This window comes from Episyrphus balteatus, chromosome 4, assembly GCF_945859705.1.
Source record: "Episyrphus balteatus chromosome 4, idEpiBalt1.1, whole genome shotgun sequence".
Taxonomy (NCBI): Eukaryota; Metazoa; Arthropoda; class Insecta; order Diptera; family Syrphidae; genus Episyrphus; species Episyrphus balteatus.
In genome coordinates, this window is record NC_079137.1 from 72,656,258 (window position 1) to 72,676,729 (window position 20,472).

General features: G+C 28.8%; 1 protein-coding gene across 2 annotated transcripts in view; it reads right to left on the reverse strand.

Moving 5' to 3' along the window:
* LOC129918780 (calcium-transporting ATPase type 2C member 1) overlaps positions 1-20,472 on the reverse strand; it is a 119,888-nt gene that overhangs the window by 11,646 nt on the left and 87,770 nt on the right. Inside the window, exons 1-3 of one of the 2 annotated variants that reach the window (XM_055999505.1) lie at positions 15,853-16,904; positions 2,337-2,996; positions 1,228-2,281 (exon numbers count right to left, since the gene is read on the reverse strand). In XM_055999505.1, the coding sequence (XP_055855480.1) occupies positions 1,228-2,281; positions 2,337-2,996; positions 15,853-15,864 (1,726 nt within the window). In that variant the 5' untranslated portion in view covers positions 15,865-16,904. Of the gene's footprint in view, positions 1-1,227; positions 2,282-2,336; positions 2,997-15,852; positions 16,905-20,472 lie in introns of those variants that run through there. The other variant, XM_055999503.1, reaches the window with a different exon arrangement.

A 20,472-nucleotide genomic window follows, 5' to 3' on the forward strand; every position in this document is an offset into this window, starting at 1 on the left:
TTTTTAGTAAAATTCCATAACTGTTTTTTAAGGCAACAGTTTTGTTACTTCGCAAAGTATGAAACAGTCGTTCGCAGATTGTCGGAAAAGGAATCTGTAGCTGAACAGACGAAATAAAAAGCAATGATGAAAGTCAAAAACTTTACGATCATTTCCGAATTGTTAATAAATGCGTGAAACCCGGAAGCTGTGAAGTAAAATGAATGATGCTTGCAACATGCACCGGTAAAATGCTTATATATTGAATGATTGAGTTGGAAATACTTCTTGCAAGGTACCACTTTTCAACAATAATGCCTTTATACAAATTGCATAAGTCCGAACAGCACCTTATTTTTCTGATATTTAATGTTTAGAAATAGCATTAAAACATTTTCATGTTTCGCAAATTGAAGCAAATGTTCCGTACAAATGCAAAACTTTTCATAAAATTAGCAGACTAGTTGCAAATCATTTGCAAATATTTTGGTTACATTTGCGAAGTGTGTTAAAAAGTTTAAAATAAGATTGCGAACCATTTTTTATGAAATATACTCAACTATTGAAAATGGTCTAGTAAAGAAAATGCTTGAAAATGCCTGTGTTGTTGCAAACAAGTAAAGTACTCAAAAATATATTGTTTGAATGTTGATATGATTTTTTTCAATGTCGCAAATTAATTTGCGATCGTCACAAACTTACTGATATTCTGGCAATCTTTCACAAATCAATTGTGTGAGTGTTGAGACGTCTCACAAAAAGGATAATGTCGAATGTCGATATATAAATCACAGAACAGAACACATTGCAACTTAACAATTATATCGGATTCGCAAAAACAATCGAATTGTTTGTACTCAACTTTTAAGAACGATAAAAAAAGCTTAGTGTGTCAAAAAGTCTCTTTCGAATGACTGCAAATACATTTCCGCATGATCAGAAATTGTTGAAAAATTAAGAAGGGGCGTTTCGCAAAAGTTGGCGAATTCTTACAACAATTTTGCTTGATATTTTTGCAAAATAAATAGCAAATCGATTTTTTTTATCTGCTAAATGTTTGCAAAGGTCTGGGAACATTTTTTAACGTACGAAAAAATTAAAAAACACATCAAACTCACAAATTTTTGCCAAAACTGAAGACTCAAAAATTTTGGATTAAACTTAAGAAAAAAACTGTTGTAGCACATTCTTAAAGTCACTTTAAGATAAATAAATTTTAGCTAAATAGGATTCAAATTAAAAACTCACCTATAGCCATAGCAGTCTCCTGTGCATCTCCCGTAACCATCTTCACCCTCACACCACTCTGCATCAACAACTCAATCGACTCCCTTACCAACGGCCTTGGCGGATCCGTAATCCCAACTAAACCACAATAAATCAAATCCTGCAACGATTTACCCTTAGCTAGTGCCAACACCCTCAGCCCCTTCCTTCCAATCTCATAGGCTTCAGCCAAAAATTCAGCTTCATTTTGTTTCGACAAAGTCAATGCCTGCGCTCCATACATATACTTTGTACATTGTGGCAGCAACATTTCCAAAGCCCCTTTAGCAAAAAACAATTCCTCCTTATTGTTGTTATACTTGTGAATACATTTAACTGCCATCATTTTTTGTTCCGACGAAAATGGATACTCTTGAATGCGAACATAGTTTTCAGCCGTTGCATACATTCCATTTTTCATTGCAACTGCGATTAAAGCTCCCTCTGTCGGCTGTCCGAGTAATGTTTCATTTTGAATATAAGCATTATTACAAACGGCACCAATTTCTAACAAACTTGTGATATTTTGCTTTGCTACTTCGACATTATTACAATTCCGAATGTGAATTTCACCTTGATCATTGTAGCCAGCTCCTGTTACATCGGCCATATAGCCATCGGAGGTTATTATCACAGTAACTGTCATTTCGTTTTTAGTTAGGGTACCCGTTTTGTCGGAACAAATCACATTTACACAACCTAATGTCTCCACGGTGGGGAGTTTCTTAACAATGGCATTTCTCTTGGCCATTCTCATTACTCCGAGGGCCAAAGTTACTGTAACCACGATGGGGAGACCTTCGGGAATAGCTGCGACAGCAAGACTCACGCTGATATTGAACATTTCTGTTAAAGGCTTGCCCTGTAACCAGCCTAGGAGCATGATAACGCCGATTATTAGGAATGAATAGAAACTCAATTGAGCTCCTAGAATATCCATGGATTTTTGTAGTGGCGTTTTAGGCGCTTCTTCGGCTTGCATCATTTTAAAGACTTCACCGAATTCACTTCGTTCTCCTGTGCTTACAACAATTCCCTAAAAATTAAAAAAAAAGGTTAAAGTGGGTAAGAAAATTTGAGATTCTTCTTACCTTTCCATTTCCACATCGAACAAGGGTACCCATAAATGCGATATTCTTCATATTTGTATGATCCTTATTCCCACTGTTGTTCAAGACCAATTCAGTGCATTTCCTTCCCGGTTCAGTCTCTCCGGTAAAGCTCGATTCATCAATAGACAAATCGATTGCATCGAATAGTCTCACATCGGCGGGTACCCGATCGCCTACATTCAAATAGACTACATCTCCCGGGACAAGTTCCCTCGCCAGAAACGTATCTAGCCTGCCCTCTCGCAAACAATGACATTCTGGTGGGACTAGTTTCTTTAATTCTTCCAGGGATTTCTCTGAGCGGTATTCTTGAATGAATGCCACCGTCACAACAATTATTATCGCAATCGTTATACTGACTGCATCGTCAAACTGTTTCATAAAAATTGATACCGCTGCTGAACCCAGTAGAAGCAAAATCAAAGGATTCTTAAATTGTTCAATGTATTTCTTCCAGGTGGGATCTTCTTCAATCACATTCAGTTCATTGTGGCCAATTATTTTGGCCCGGTATTTTGCTTCGGTCCATTTGAGACCGGTACGAACGTCAACTTGCAATCGACCGGCTACTTCTTGAGCGGTATAAGTTGATGATTCCGCAGTGGATAGTAGCATTTCGGGAGTTAATGTGGAGCCCGCCTAAAAGTAGACAATACAAAAAATTAATTATATTTTATAATTAACTAACTTAAAGAAGGGGGTTTAGAAATTATCAAGGGAGGAATATAAAATTTCCTCAAAGTTAAATGAACTTTTGTTAGAAAAAGAGAGAGAGACGAAAAAAATGGCAACCCTTTTCTGTATAGACAAAGTTAAATAATAAATAAACAAAGCATACCACAAAAAAAAGTTATTATCTGAAAATATTCAAAAGGATATACATCCAGACTCCAGGACAATACCTAATATAAAAAAGGGACTTGTGTGTGTTAACAATCAATATACATATCAAAAACATAGAAAAAGAAGAAGAAAGGTGGGTTTTGGTTAAAAGGTAAAAAAGAGAATTGGGGAGGAAGAAAAGAAAAGTGAAAAATTGGATCCCACAGTCTCAAAAGGTTCAACTAATAGTTCTGAATACGAAATTGTTGTCAAAAAACTTTGAATTGTGGTCGTAGTTTTTGTTTGGTTTGTTTTTGTTTGTCTTTTTGTTTATTTTTGTGTGTTTTGTTTTGTTTTTTGAATAATTTTTGACATTGTTTGATGGGGTACAAAAAAGGGTGTGTTTTGGGGGAAGTATGACTACAATAATGATTTGTAGAAGTCGTTTGGCTGTTTTTATGTTATTGCAAAGGATTACATGTACCTATTTATATTTGTCACTTTTTTTATATTTTTCTATGAGAAATTATATTACATGAGAAGTTTTATTTAAGGGTCGAAAGCTTAGTTATTAAGTTCTTTAAGAAGTCTCAGTAGATTTCTAGTTTGGTGTAACTGTATTTGATGGTCATAATTCAGTTGGAGAACTTATTTCCTGGAAATGAAAATAAATGAAAATAATTGGTTACGAATGAGTAACATTCTCGGAGTTTGCTCTTTTAACAAGAGATTTAAAAGAATGGTATTTATGTCTGAGGCATGCAGTTTCGTGATATTGCTGAAGAAAATGACATTACTTTTGTGGGTCAAGCAGCAGGATGCACAAGCAAACGGTAGGCAATTTATTTTCGTTAATTTGAAGTGGATTGTGTTACTAAGTGGTGAACTAGTAAATTACGAGCAGCACAAATCCCTGCAATTTTTGTTCATAAATCATTTTTTATTGAAGGTTAGGTTTTATACCTTCGAAATATCGTTCTAGCATGCAGTAGCACTATTAAATATATTAATGTGTGATTTAAAAATAGTTCCTTGTGTTTTTTAATATTTATTAAGTAGGTTCGTTTTACCTTTCTGAATTTTAATTCTTTTTTTATGGGAATTAAAAGTACACAATATAATCAGTACAAAACAATAATGTAAAATCTTTTTTTTTTATGTTTTCATGGAACTGCAGTTTGTTTTTAGAGATAAAGGTTGCATTTTAATAGGTATAGGTATCAGAAAAAAATCTTTAAAAAAATTACTCATAAGAACTCATAAGAAAAAATAGTGTACTGAGTATAAGCAATTTGTACTGATACAAAATTTAAAAATTGATCACGTTTAACATTTTTTAACTACAAAATTATGTCCTGATTTTAGTTTACGTTTGAAACAACTGCATTAGAACATATTCTATAAATAAACTATAGAGTACTTGAAAAAATGTACTCAATAAATTACAACTCGGAGTATGCTATCCTCTAAAAGGGTTGAACTGAACACATATTCTCTATAAATGTACAACCGAACACTTTCTATTTCTATTTTTCTAATTTGACCCTCTATGTATGTATAAGTCATGTGTGCATATACCTTTTTAGTACAGCATTAGTTATTGAGTTCACACTTATTAATGGACTCAATAAAGCATATTTATGATAAAACTTGATGAATATTTATATACCTACAGATAACAGATTTATATTTTTGAATACGGACTAAGGATAATTTATATTATCAGAAAAAAATTGTAAAAAATGAGGAAATACAGACTTTTATGTACTAATAACAGACTTCTATGTGTTCATTACAAACATTTTTGTTCACAAAATTTGTATGTATAAGCAACTGCTTTTTGATCTTGTACTTAAACTTTTTAATACTTTGTGCTAAAAGAAAATTTTAAGATTAAATTTTATGTAGGTAAAATTAATTCAGCTGCAAGTAAGTACAAAAACATTATTTAAGAGAAAAGTGTTTGTGATATTGGGTTCACTGTAATGAGTTTATCGGACGATTGAAACTTTGGGTTTTTTCACAGATGTTTACTTTATTTTTTTTTTTTTTCAAATCAATATAGTTTGACAATATATGTTTTTATTTATGCAGAAAAAGTATCGTTTTAAAAAAGTAAAAACAAATTAATAATTTTTGTAATTTTAATTTTTTTCACATAAGTATTTTCAAATAGAGAAAATGACATAAGATATTCACGTATGAAAAAAAATATGATATTTGAGAAAAAATAATTTGGAAACTATTACTCCTACAGAGACGGTTTTAGACTTAAATAACCAGACATTTTATAAGGCATTTTATTAGGCAATAGTTCCTAAATGGTTTAAATTATACTAAAGATTAACAAATACGCCACTGGAGTCCGAAAACTTAGGGTGCAAAACAACTTTGCCATGCTACAACTTTACAATGTTAATGAAATTTTATAAAAAATGCATTAAAAAAAAATGTTAAATAGAAATGTTATTTGCATTAAAAATTAAAATTGTATTGCAAAATGTGTACTAAGTACTTTTTTTCTAAATCTTCGTCGAGTTCTTAACTATTTAACCGTACATTAGCTAATTCCGTATCATATCAGACCTAATGTAAGGTTGAAAGCCGACAATGATTTGGAAAAAGTATTTAATGCACACATCCTGCATTGAAATTTTATTTTTATCTTATGCAAAAATTGTCATACTACAGTAACATTTTAAATTTTTTAATTTGCAGCAAATATTTTTTTTTTAAATTTCGAATTATGACTACTAACAGTTGGATTTTAAAAATAATTTATCTTAGATAAATCAATTTTTTTTTCTCGAACTTGTAAATGAATTTTTTCAAAGATTTGTTTTTATAGAAATTATTAAAAAAAACTACTATAATGATTGTAATATTTTTTTTAATCAGGCAGAAGAAATTAAGTGGCGACCTTTTTTTTGAGCTGAGAGAAGTTTTTTTTTTTTCTTATTTGTTAAAATAATTTATATAACGTTTTAAAAAACATTAACTCTATGAGCAAGAATTAATTATAAGAACGGAAAAAATCTAATTTTGATAACTATTTAATTAAATAATTTAAATATTATGATTGAACTCATGTTAATTGTTTAATTAACCCAATTTTTCAAACAACTTAAATTATAAAAAAAAACATATTTCCACTTCCGTTTTTTTTTTTTTGTTTGATTGCTTAAACAAAAGAAACATCAACTTCAGACATCTATTTATCTAAATTTTCTATTTGTTCATTCACAATAACATAATTTTTAATATTAACAAAATTAATTTGAAGCAAATACACACTTAAAAAGTAAACTTCTAATTGTTAGCTCAGATTTCTTTATTTACATTTTGTCGCAGAAGTTTTTGAACTTTTTTTTTAAATTGGAACACAAATTTATCGCGTGTCTTGTATAAAAAAAAACAAGGTCATAATTAAGTTTGAATGATTACTGTTCTATATTGTTTAACCAACACATCTTCAACTTTTTTATAACAATAATAGTTTTCTAACAAAAATTCGAAAATCTACCTCTTCTTCCACTCTTTCCACTTTATTTTCTGACACTTTAGCTGTTATTGAAACTGCATCTGAATCGGATTTTTTAGTTTCTGTTGGAGATGAAGGCACTATCGAATCTGTTATATCCTTTTCGATTTTATCTGAATCTTTTATTTTTTCCGGATCCGGATCAGTTGTTGTCGCTTCTGTTTTTTTGTCTACATTTGGATCGGAATCTTCTTTAATATTTTCTATTTTATTATCATCCGACATGTTGTTTAATCAACAAACTATATTTCGATAGGGGAGAGTGGGGCTAAATGTAACAGGGGTAAGAATTAACAGCTAAAAAAAGCGATGTTCCTTTCAATATTAAGAAACGCGTAAAGGAGAAAAATGCTCAATTTTTGCATATCTACCGGCACATTTTCTTCAGATGAAGATTAGACGACAGGGTGAGAAGTTACACTAGTGGTGCCCAAAAAATGCATGTTTGTAACTTTTTTTTTTAATTTTATTTTTGGTCTACCTCTTTACCCGAAAAAGATAGAGTGCTAAGTGTTTTTTTGTTATATGCAACTGTGTTTTGGCTCAAATTGCGTGTATATGTTATGTCTATATCAGTTTCGCTTTTTTTTTAAATTGATTTTATGTGCCAAATTTCATGCTGGGGCTAGTTGTAACATTTTTCCGGGGCAAGTTGTACCATGTAAAAACCTACCTATACTGAAAAATTGTTTACCTAATATAATTAACAACCCTGAATATGAATGCTTGTAATTGAATTTGTATTTATTTTGAAATTAGAAACACATTTTTGAACCACCACTTGAATTCATAAAGCTTATAAAACAATTTATGAATTCGAATAACTTTTATTTAAGACTACTGTCAAATTTTCTCTGGAAATCTTGGATTTGCTCCACTTTTTACAAATTTGCACCAAAATTTCATGACTGAGGTTTGTTTTTATTGTTATTAATTAAAAATAAATAAATATAAACAAATAAAGTTATTTTTCTCTTATTTTTAGTTCTTGGTACAACCTACCCCGGTATGTGTTACACTTTGCCCCGTATGTGGGGTAAGTTGAAACAACACGATTTTTTTTTTGGAAGCTTTATTTTTCAACATTACCGTTATGTTTTGCTAAATTTTTATGATGGATCTTGGAGCTAAAACATGGGTCTTTAATTTAAAAAAGGTCTGGTTGACCCACTTTCAAATTTGTAGGAGAACCATCGATTTTAGAAAAAAGTGTTACATTTGGCCCCACTCTCCCCTACTAATGTTAAATTTTTAACTCAGTAAAGAATATTCGTAGAAAAATATAATAACAATCTAAAACTCTATATTACAAGCCCCACTAGTAGCCCTCATCACAAAAAAAAAAAAAAAAATATAGTTTGAATAGGAAGGTGGGTAAATAGATACATCCGTATAATAAACTACAAAGCCCGCGCCAGGTACAAAATTGTTTTATTAAAAAAAAAAAAACCTTTCAATTCAAATCACAATGTGATTTCATTGATAAAAAAAAATAAACAAAAAAAAATTCTAATCATTCATCAGGAATAAAAATATTTTTTGTTTTTTTTTTATTTCTAACAAAATGAATGCAGAATGAAAAAAAAAATTAATACGTCTACTATTTTTAAACAATAATTGTTTATTTTCCGGTCAGTTAATTGCATGTGTACCGCATTAAAATATACATTCATAAGTTTTTAATGCAATTAACTTGGCAAAATCAAAACAATTTATACTTTCACACGAATTTTTTTTTTTTTTTTTCATTTTTTTGTTAAAACAAAAGAAAAAAAAATAATTCTTCACAAGATTGTTTTCCCAAACAAATTACATGCAAGTCCAAGTCGAATACATGAAACAATTTTTAAATCGACAATCAGCTAAATTTATGTTAATACCGATTAAGTGGTTGTAAATAATTCAAATTAATGCAAAGACAAATTAAAAAAAAAAAAAATTCCAAATCATTTGAATGAGATATAGGCGCACAGATAAGTAAAAGTTTTGTCTGTGGTTGGCGTACTTTGGACATTATTCTGTGCGAGGGTTTGAGGTTGAATTGAAAGTAATTTAAATGTTCACTTGACTTCGCCTTTATTCTCAACCCACTTAAAAGTAAGGTATACAAGTGGCACAGGTTTAAATTGAAGAGAAATTAGGTGAAACTACATAAAAATCAATAGAATCAAAAAAAAAAAAAAACATGAAAAAAACAAATAACTTCAGGCAAATTTAAAGCAAATTGTTTGAAATTAAAGAACATTTATGTCGCGATAAGAAAATAAACAAAAAAAAAAAACACTTAAAATAAAATACACCTTCGAGTCGCACGTAACTCCTTTGTGAGAGTGTTGATTGTAATTTATACAAATATTTTGCATTCTAAACATGATGGATTGAATTAAGGTCAAACAAAAAAAAAAATATTCACTTAAAGCCAAGCTATTTTGCGTTTTGTTCTATTTTCAACATAATCTTTAAATTTGTCGCCAGAAGTAACACCCTGAATCACTTGATTGAAACGGTTTTATCAATTTTCTTAAGCCATTTTTTGTTACAGTTGTTGGCAGTAAATTTTATATGTACCAAAAATTTGCGAAAAATGCTATTCATTATGATTAAAAAAAATCTAGTTAATTACTTTTTTTACTGAAGAAGACACCATATTCTATTTTATGTGATGACGTGTACAGCCTATAACTTGCGGGCAAAAAAGACGCTTTTAACGATACCTCATCCATCAAGTTACAATAAGTAGTTAAAAAGTTATGATGGAACAGATGAAATTTTTTTAGCACAAATGACACAAAAAGCACTTTTTGACGTACACGGTTTTTCCATTTTCAGAAAAATTACAGTCGCGTGAATAAACTATATCTTATAACGTTATTTAAAAATAAAAAATATATACCTACCGAGAAAATCTATAAATCTAAAAAAAATTACTAAAACAAACTAAAACAACACCCCCACTATGTTACCTTATCTCTAAAATACAAATTAAAATCAGAAGCTATTGGAAATTAAACACTACTTAAACACCATTATTTTAAAAAATTATAGTAGGTATAAAAAATAGTTGTAATTACAGAGGGCGAGACAAATTATAACTTAAAAAAACTATACGAACAAATTGTATCAATATAATTAAATTAAGTTTCTTTTTTGTATACTTACGAAAATTAAATTATGCACAACACGTAAACCTCTAAAATTGTTTATTTCAATTAATTTTTATAGATATTTTCGTATATCTACATTTTTTGGCTATGTCAAAATTTAATTTAAGAAAAAATGATAACAAAACAATAAATCACACATAATACAGTCAAATAAGGAGAAAAAAGGGGTAAATCTCGGAATGAATGTTAGTAGAAATTTTTTTTGCTCAATATCTTCCTTTTGCCATTCTATAACATATCTCAAAAGTCTAGAAAAATCTCATGTCCGCTTGTCGCGATTTCAAGGTCAAATCGCGAAATGGAGATTTTCAAAATTAGCAAAAATAGGCTATTGTATTATATACACATATGATACATGATTTCAAGGTATTTTTTAATGCTGATTCCAAAAAATTTAAAATCAAGACAATCTGACGTCTCTGGAAAAAGTTATACCTGTTTTTCATCTGTCAACTCATATTATTATAACAGTTGCAAACTTACTGCCGAAAAACCCTTAAAAGTTATGGTAGATGAACCAAATTTTGCATGAAGATTTTAGAATCCATCATTATTAAAAATCAAAACAATCCATTACAAAAAATATATATACCTACGAAATAATGGTATTTTTTGATGGAGGCGCAAATTTTAGGATATGCACTAAAGAAGATTCTTGTTCATCTTAGGAATAAGTGCTAAAAGGCTATTTTTTTCATTTTAATCTTTGTTTGGATATTCTTTAATTACCCTCAAAAATATTAAAAAAATCTCATGTCCGCAAGTCCTAATTTTCTTGGTTTGAAAATAAGGTGCAGATTTTAAAAAATTAATAAGAAAAGTTTAAATTTTTATATGTATACCAACATAAGCGACATGATTTAAAGGTATTTTTTAACACTTATTCCAACAAAACTCACAAACAAGTCGACCTGACCATCCCTGAAAAGTAATGCACCTTATTCATGTTGATCTGACACAAAAATCTGAAGTGTAGTTTTCCAATTTTTTAAAATCTGCACCTTATTTTCAAACCAAGAAAATTTGGACTTGCGGACATGAGATTTTTTTAGATTTTTGAGGGTAATTAAAGAATATCCAAACAAAGATTAAAATGAAAAAAATAGCCTTTTAGCACTTATTCCTAAGATGAACAAGAATCTTCTTTAGTGCATATTCTAAAATTTGCCCCTCCATCAAAAAATACCATTATTTCGTAGGTATATATATTTTTGTAATGGATTGTTTTGATTTTTAATAATGATGGATTCTAAAATCTTCATGCAAAATTTGGTTGGTCTACCATAACTTTTAAGGGTTTTTCGGCAGTAAGTTTGCAACTGTTATAAAAATATGAGTTGACAGATGAAAAACAGGTATAACTTTTTCCAGAGACGTCAGATTGTCTTGATTTTAGATTTTTTGGAATCAGTATTAAAAAATACCTTGAAATCATGTATCATATGTGTATATAATACCATAGCCTATTATTGCTAATTTTGAAAATCTCCATTTCGCGATTTGACCTTGAAATCGCGACAAGCGGACATGAGATTTTTCTAGACTTTTGAGATATGTTATAGAATGGCAAAAGGAAGATATTGAGCAAAAAAAATTTCTACTAACATTCATTCCGAGGTTAAACCCTTATTTGACTGGATTAACACTCATCTAATGTTTAATCAAATCATCTTAATTCGGTTGAGAATTTTTATTTTAAAAATACTTAATATTCTTATCAACAAAAAGCTTTTCAATTAAATATACAAACAACAAAAACAAACATTTTGCTGTCAGGTATTTGCACATTCTATCAAAACAAAATATAATAAAATTTAAGCATTCAGTAGGTAAATATACAAAAATGACCTTCGAAAATAAATGCATGTTCTTGGAAATTGTATTTATTTGAAACGAATCAATTCGATAAAGTTTATTAATTTTTTTTTTTTATAAAGCGAGGGTTTGTACTTTTTTAATATTAGAAATGTCTTCTCATTGATTGGTTAGATTTCAAGGGAAAAGACGGCAATGAGAGAATTTAAGTAACTACTTTAATATTTCGTTAAACCAATATTATTTTTTACTTGCGATATAGGTACTATATATCAAGTTATTCATTCGTACAAAAAAAAAAAAAGTTGAGATAACATTTTTCCATGACATTACGATGGAAGACAATGAGAAAAAAGTGGGTCCCGGAAGTCCGTCTGTCTGTCTGTCTGTCAGTCTGCACCGAAAAAAAAACGAATATCAATTTAACATTTTTTAAATATCAAATTAACATTTTTTAAATATCAGCCAAAAATGCTCTATAAAATGTGTTTTATGAGATTTAAAATGTTAAAACAACATTTTTATTATCAGGATGATATTTAAATGCCACATTTTGGAAATTTTGTTTGATATTTTATTATCATTTTTTCATATCAATTTCTCATTCCAAAATATTGAAAAATATTAAATAAAAAACTCTTAATGTGTACTAATTTAAAGGTACTTTGTGTTTTTTCGAAGTAAAATGTATGATTTACTGAGAAAATTTGATCGGCGCTAAGATTTTACATCACATAGTTTGGGAGAAAATAACAAAACCATTATCACCTATAATAGAAAAAATAATATCATCACTATTTTGTAAAGAATATTCCCTTTTTAGTAATGTTTTGAAAAAAGAAAGAAAATACTTAAAATAATAAAAATAATAAAAAAGAAAAGGAAAGAAATAGGTTTCATTATAATAAACTAAAATTTAAAATCTAGTCAACATTGATATTTTAATTGTCAAAGTGAAATTTTCACTATCCCACCTGAAATTAAAAAATGTCAAAATGATATGATAAAATATCAAAATTGATATTTTAATTGTTGGATGACTTTTGTCACTGAAAAATGTTAATTTGATAGCTGTTATTATCAAATTTTTTTTTCGGTGTGTCTGTCAGTCTGTCTGTCCGTCTGTCTGTATGAGGAGCTACAGCCTAAACGGATGGAGAGATTAATGTCAAACTTGGTATGTAGCGTTATTTGGCGACTCTCTAGAGGGGTTTTTGGAATTAATTTTTTTGGACCAAAAAAAATAACGGTACTTGTCATATACCGATTTTAGTAAAATTGAAATATCTCGAAAACGGCTCTAACAATTTTGTTTAAAAAATTCAAATGTTAGTTTTAAGCTAAGGGGTATCTTTCAATGAAAATTTTTTTTTTTTTTAATCATTATTAACGGTACCTGCCATAGAACCGTTTTTTTTTTCAAATCCGATTATCTCCGAAACTGCTTATTCGATTTCAACGAAACTTTTTGTGAAGAAGCATTTATATAATTTAAAATAAAATTTTGAAAAAAATAATTTTTGGATTTTTAAAAAAATTTTGAAAATTTTTTTTGAAAGATAAAATTTTCGAAAACGGGACATTAAATTTTTTTGAAATTTTGTTTTTAGATGTTGATTAGTGATTTCTACAAAATGGCATACCAATTTTATTTTAACATTTTTTTTCCAAAAAATTATTTATAAAAAATTAGTTTTTTAAAAAACGGCTCTAACGATTTTGAAATTTTTTTTCTAAAAATGCATGTTAATATATCAATCAAAACTGCATACTTGTTTCGGAGGGCAATTTAATTTCAGATTTTATTTTATTTAAAAAAAAAAAACGAATTTTATTTTTTTTTCCAAATTTCTATATAAAAAGTCTTAAAAATTTAAGCAACTTTAACTCTAAGAGAAAGTTCGTGCGACCCAGTCGTGCATTTTATTTAAGACGGTGCTGTATCCTATACACAAGCAAAGTAAAAATTGTGTGCGCAAAATTTTTGCAAAAAGAAAAAAAAAATTAAAATTCCAAAATTTGGAAAGTTTGCGTTTAGTATTTCATGTGAGCACAAGGAAGACCATTTTAGGAATAGGTACTTGGCTGGTTAATATTCAATATATTAGAAACACTTTTAGCCTCAAATATGTATGTTAATTGTTCAAATTTGGTGCCATTATAACACTGACAAATCGTGTTCTCAAGCCTTTCCAACTATATTTGTTTTTTTTTTTTATTTTGTGTTACCTTGTTTCGGGACTTGTTTTGGTTTTGAGACTTTCAAAGATGACAAATTTTTGAGAATTTTTTTTTTTTTTTTGTGGAATTTTGACTTTCAAGGAATGGGTCTTTAAAAATTTTAATTTTTGAAATTTTTAAGGTTTCAGAATTTTAAGTTATCATGTTTGTATACTATAACTACGGTGACCATATTTCTGGGAGCAAAACCCGGGACAAATCAAAAACTTGTTGGATTGTTTTGAAAACATTGATTTTTTCACCTAGATTTCTTAAACGATTTTATGGGAACTTTTCGTTTAAATCATTTAAGTCGTTTCCAAGGAAGTCAGAAATAAAAAAAACGGTTGTATTTTATGTAGGTGCCTACTGTAATAACTTCCAAAAAAAATATTTTTTAATCAAAATTGCGAGAACTCTTTTTTAACATTTTAATTTTATTTTAAATGATTTTGTAATATTTAATTCGACTTTTAATATGTCCTAAAAAGTTTTGAAATTAAGCTGGGTTCATTATTCGAAAAACTTTTTCTGGTGTAGCATTTCAACCTGACAAAAACAAGCTGGAACTAAATAATTAATGAAAATTTTTTTAAAAACTAATGCTTTTTCGAAAAAAATAGATAAACTTTTATTTTCCAAGCACTGGGGGTCAAATCACGGGCACGGCACACGATTACGATCATCAGTAGAAAAAGAATGGGACACATAGCACCAATACGTTAACGAACGTATGCTTTAATTCGACCTCAGTTTTCGTGTTTTGTACAAAGTATTTAAAATTTTGAATACAAAAATCAGAGAATGTGAAAACACGGGACAATCACGGGACAAATAACAAAGTACGGGACACTAACAAGTCCCCGGTTTTCTTAAATAAAAATCCGGGACAAGCTATAGAAATACGGGACAGTCGCGGGTAAACCGGGACGGATGGTCACCGTAACTATAATTTAAAATTTGGAGGTATCGTGTTTTTTTTTTACTTTTTTGATCTTTGAATTTTCCAAATTTTGGCTTTAAACATTTTTGGATCTTGGAGTTTGTTTTATTTTTTTTGAACTTGGTTTTTCGATTCGAATCGAATTCTGACTTTCGCTGAATATAATTTTTTTTTTCAAATTTTTGGAATTCTCTATTATTGCCAATAAGGATATTATGTGTTTTTAGAGTTTTTGGAATCTCGGGTTTTGATTGTTTTTTTTTTTTTTTTTAATTTTGAAAATATATTTAGACTAAAATTTGATGGAGCTAGGGGTTTTTTGTTATCAGGGTTAAGGGCATTCAGAATTTACGATTTCAAAATTTTAATCAATTTCTGAGGAAATGATTTTTTTATAATTAAAACTCAAAAACTTCTAAATCGATAAAAATATCAAATACAAATTAGCAGATAAAAAATTGAATGTAAAGATCAAAGATATATTGTCACGTGCTGGCAACCCTGACAAGGGGCAATATTGTAAACCGCAAACGACCAATGTCATGGACTAAATCAAACGTTCATTTACCTTTGAGCATAAAATTAAAATTCATAAATGTTTTTATCAAACACAAATACATAACACAATTATCTCTCCATTTATACATGTATTAACTTATCGATTACATTATGAATAACAAATTAATTACAAGATTTCACTTACCTAACTGAATTATTTATTTGTTTTAATATGAAAGTATACAACCAATTTTAGTTTAGGATCGTTTTATTAATAGAACCATATACCATCACCATATTATTTTTTGGGGAATTCCAATTTTATTATTCATAAACAAATTTTATATTCGTTAATTACTGTTAATTTGTAAAATAGAAAAAATTAGTTACCTACATGCTACATAGATTTCATAAAATTAAAAAAAGCCAAGCCACGCATCCGGGTTAGAGACTTTAAATGTGTCCAAAATAATTAGAAAGTACCAAACTCACTTGGATCCACATATTTCCGTTCAGTTCTTCGAAAAAAAAATCTCTTTTACTCAATTTAAATTGAAATGAATAAAATTAAAAAATTGTAATTGGTTCATATAAACAGACACTCCTACGTCATAACATCATGCAGCATGAATCAGATACAAAAAAAAACAAACTCGGCGTAAAATTGCAAAACCTTTTAGACATTATTTGGATTTATTTATTTTTCTTTCAACTTCTGCCACACACATTTGCCGTGTATCTTTCTGTGGCATGATATAAAAAAAAATCTAATTCTTATGACGTCACAAATCACAAGTGTATTAATCCCATTTTTTAGTTTATACAAATCAAAACTTTCCAACTAGCAATCTCCGGTTCGATTGTTTGTATGTAATTTTTTTGAAAAATGACAGAAAACGTGGAGCGGAGATTTTGTTTTTTTTTGTTTTACTTTTACAACAAAAACATCAATTCGATGATCAGAACACAGTGCGACGCACAACAACAACACAAAACGGGCGAGAGCGGCAACAGTGAAGCTACTTGATACTGAAATGTGTCAGTGTCACTTGATAGGCGGATAGCCGGATAGGTTTTTTTTGTTTTATTTTTTTTGCTTACAATCACGCAAAAGATCGAACTTTCACTTGGATTTCAATTTCTGTTTGGTTAAATATTTTATTTGTTTGCAACAATTCTTTTGTTTAAACAAAATAAAAAAAGATATCAACTGACAGATGGGAAGTCAGACTTTACTCTTTCTTTTTTATTTTCTTTATTTCTTTCGATTCACTTTTGTATTGAATGTGTATTTTTTTTTTATTACATTCTGAGAAAAATTTACACACAACGCACACGATCACGATTACTTGAATGAAGAATGTCGTGTGTTTAACTGATGTACAAAAGTAGCTTTTTTTCTGCTGAGTTGTATTGCTCGAAGTTTTGAAGTAATGGATGGAGCAATTGGAAGAATGTTTATTCATTCAGTTATTCACTTGTGAAAGAGAGAAGAAAGAGAGAGATTTAAATTACTGAGATACATGGTTACCACTTTGGTAGAATTGTAACAGAAAATATTGAAGTTAGAATATAATTGTGGCTACAATTCATTTAGTTTTATGAAATTTATTCAGTTCAGTTCTATCTCTCAAGATTGGTCCTGATAAAGAGGTGGTTTTAGTGGTTAAGAGTCCCACACTACTTGGTGTCGAATACTGCCAAGTGTCTTTTGAAGATTTCCTCCCGTCAAAAAAAAAAAAAAAAAAAAAAAGTTCAGTTCTATCAGTTCAGTTTTATGCAATTCAGTTCAGTTTAGTTCTTTGAGTCCAGTTAAGTACATGTCAATAAATTACATTTCAGTTGAGTACATTTCAGTACAGTACATTTAATTACAGAACATTTAAATACAGTACAGTAATGTGCAAAACATTTCAGTTCAGTATCATTTTAGTAGAATATCTAAAGAATATTTTATTTGAGTACATTGCAGTATATTTAATTAGAGTACATTTCAATATATGTAGTACAAAATATTGCAATACATTTCAGTACGGTACATTTCAGTACAGTATGTAAGGTACATTTTAATTGAGTACATTTCAGTACAGTACATTTAATTACAGTACATTTCAATACAGAACAGAAATTTACAAAATATTTCAGTACAGTATCATTTAAGTACATTGTATTTCAATACGGTACATTTCAGTACAGTATATTTCAGTAGAATTCAATTAAAAAATTAGCCATAGCGAACCTGTAAATCATTGCTTAGCATTTTTCATGATAAAATGTTAAACGGGACGAATTTTAAGCAATAGACATTTAATTTTATAAATTTTGAATTCTATTTCGATATTTAGCAACAAAATTAAAGATTTACACAAGTGGTAACCATGAATGAAATTTGATAAAAGCTTTAAGAAAGAGATCTCACAAAAAAAAATGACAATCTAAATTTAAGAGAAAATTCATTTAAATCTCAGAGTGAACTCCAAACAAAAAATGAATCTCAAGGCGGTGAATAAACTTTCAACATAAAATGCTGATAATGCAAGTTACAATGAAAAAAATAATATAACTTAGGTTGTGTGTTTTGTTTTTTATCATTGTTTCGTGTTTAGATGGAGGTCGTTTAAGTTACACAATTTTTTATTTTATGACAGTTGTCATAAAATTCTTATGGATTTCAGAATCTTTTTAAATTGAAGATGTTACTTGTTTTCTTTTTTCTTACAAATAATAAAAAAAAAACAAACAAGAATTTGTTGTGTTGTCATGTTTTTTTATTGTTTGGGTTGCAAAATGCCGGTATATTACTCACTTGTTTGTTTTAATAGTCTGACAATTTTCGGTGTAATAATTGACACTTTTGTTTTTCTTGTTTGTAAACAAAAGCTATTAATTAGCAACGAGTAATAATTTTTTTTTTGTCAATATTAATTAACAAAATATAAATTATTTTAAAAAATCACTCACAAGCATGAAAAAAGTATATTAATGATATAATCCAGTTAAATAAGGGTTTAACCTCGGAATGAATGTTAGTAGAAATTTTTTTTGCTCAATATCTTCCTTTTGCCATTCTATAACATATCTCAAAAGTCTAGAAAAATCTCATGTCCGCTTGTCGCGATTTCAAGGTCATATCGCGAAATGGAGATTTTCAAAATTAGCAAAAATAGGCTATGGTAGTATATACACATATGATACATGATTTCAAGGTATTTTTTAATGCTGATTCCAAAAAATCTAAAATCAAGCCAATCTGACGTCTCTGGAAAAAGTTATACCTGTTTTTCATCTGTCAACTCATATTATTATAACAGTTGCAAACTTACTGCCGAAAAACCCTTAAAAGTTATGGTAGATGAACCAAATTTTGCATGAAGATTTTAGAATCCATCATTATTAAAAATCCAAACAATCCCTTACAAAAAATATATATACCTACGATATAATGGTATTTTTTGATGGAGGGGCAAATTTTAGGATAGGTATGCACTAAAGAAGATTCTTGTTCATCTTAGGAATAAGTGCAAATAGGCTAATCTTTTCATTTTAATCTTTGTTTGGATATTCTTTAACTACCCTCAAAAATCTAAAAACATCTCATGTCCGCAAGTCCTAATTTTCTTGGTTAAAAAATAAGGTGCAGATTTTAAAATATTGAGCAAAAAAAATTTCTACTAACATTCATTCCGAGATTTACCCCTTTTTTTCTCCTTATTTTACTGTATTAATACTAATCTACCAATGTTATACTATATTACATATATTTTGTGGAATTTTTTTTTTAAAGTAGAGTACAATGAGGTAAAATTGCATATTTTTAAATGGCAAGTAATAAAATTGACTTTTAATGAGTAATTCAATTAAATGAAAATTGATTGAAGAAATTAAAAAAAAAAGTGTCAAGAGAAAATTCAAAAATAATTTGGGTATGAGGGGAAGGTGTTTTTTTTTTAACGGAAACAAAATAAAATGCACGTAGGTACTTACTCTTATGGTTGTTTAGAATTTTAAATTTTTCATAGCATTTAATTTAATCATTAATTTTATAGGAAACGTAAAAGAAGTTTAAAGTTTTTTTTTTTCAAATTACGAAAATACTATTTATTCCATTCATTTAGTACAAATTTTATGAAGCTTTCATTAACATTACTTTATTCTTACTTTTTCGTTAATGTGCCGTGACTGAAAGTATTCCAGCTAGGTGGATTTCGAAAGTGTTCTTCGGAGTCTCGAATAACGTTTAAATCTAACTGGCCATAAAAAAACTATAATTATAGGTGAATTATTATTATTTTTTTTTTTTTTTTGTATCAAACAAATAATTTTACTTATAACATTTGCGTGTAATATGGTAGTTACACGCCAATTTACATGTTAACTAAATGTAAACAAAAAAAAAAGAGTACACAAAGAAGAAAAGAAAAATTAATATCTATCACTAGTGACCAACTTTCATTTAAACAAATGAAAAAACAAATTTATTAGATCAGAAAAGAAACAAAATGAATGAAAAAAAGTTACATCCATGAAAGTAGATTGGTTTGTCTGTCTGTCTGTTGTGTTTGTCTGTCATGTATTCATCATACACCCGAAGGCATTTAGCGCTTCAGATCATCTTCAACTTCTTCGTCTTCGAATTTGAAATTGCACTAAGAAATGGAAATCGAGATGAAAAAAAAAAATGAAAACCTTCATCATCATCATCTTCATCTATCCGTTTGGCATAGCACACGCAATCCGCACGTTGCAATGTGGTTTTGCCATTTGAATTGTGGATAAATGTGACGTCGACATCCTCTACTTTGGTACAAAAAAAAAATTTGCACTTTCGTGCCTTATGATGACGACAACGTCGACGACGACGGATGGGCTGAGTGTTTTCTTTTCCCTCATGAATAACCCAGCTATCATGGTTGCTGGAGAGGAAACAAACAAACAAACCAAAAAAAAAAAAAAAAAAAAACAGATGTTTTCGGTCTGGAGATGACATTTTCTAGATTGAAATCAAAAAATAACTTACCTTGAAGTACTTTTTTATCATACATTTATTTTTCAAAAACCAAGCAAAAAAGGTATATTCTTTGTGCAATGATTTGCAAGGAAAAAATTAACCGA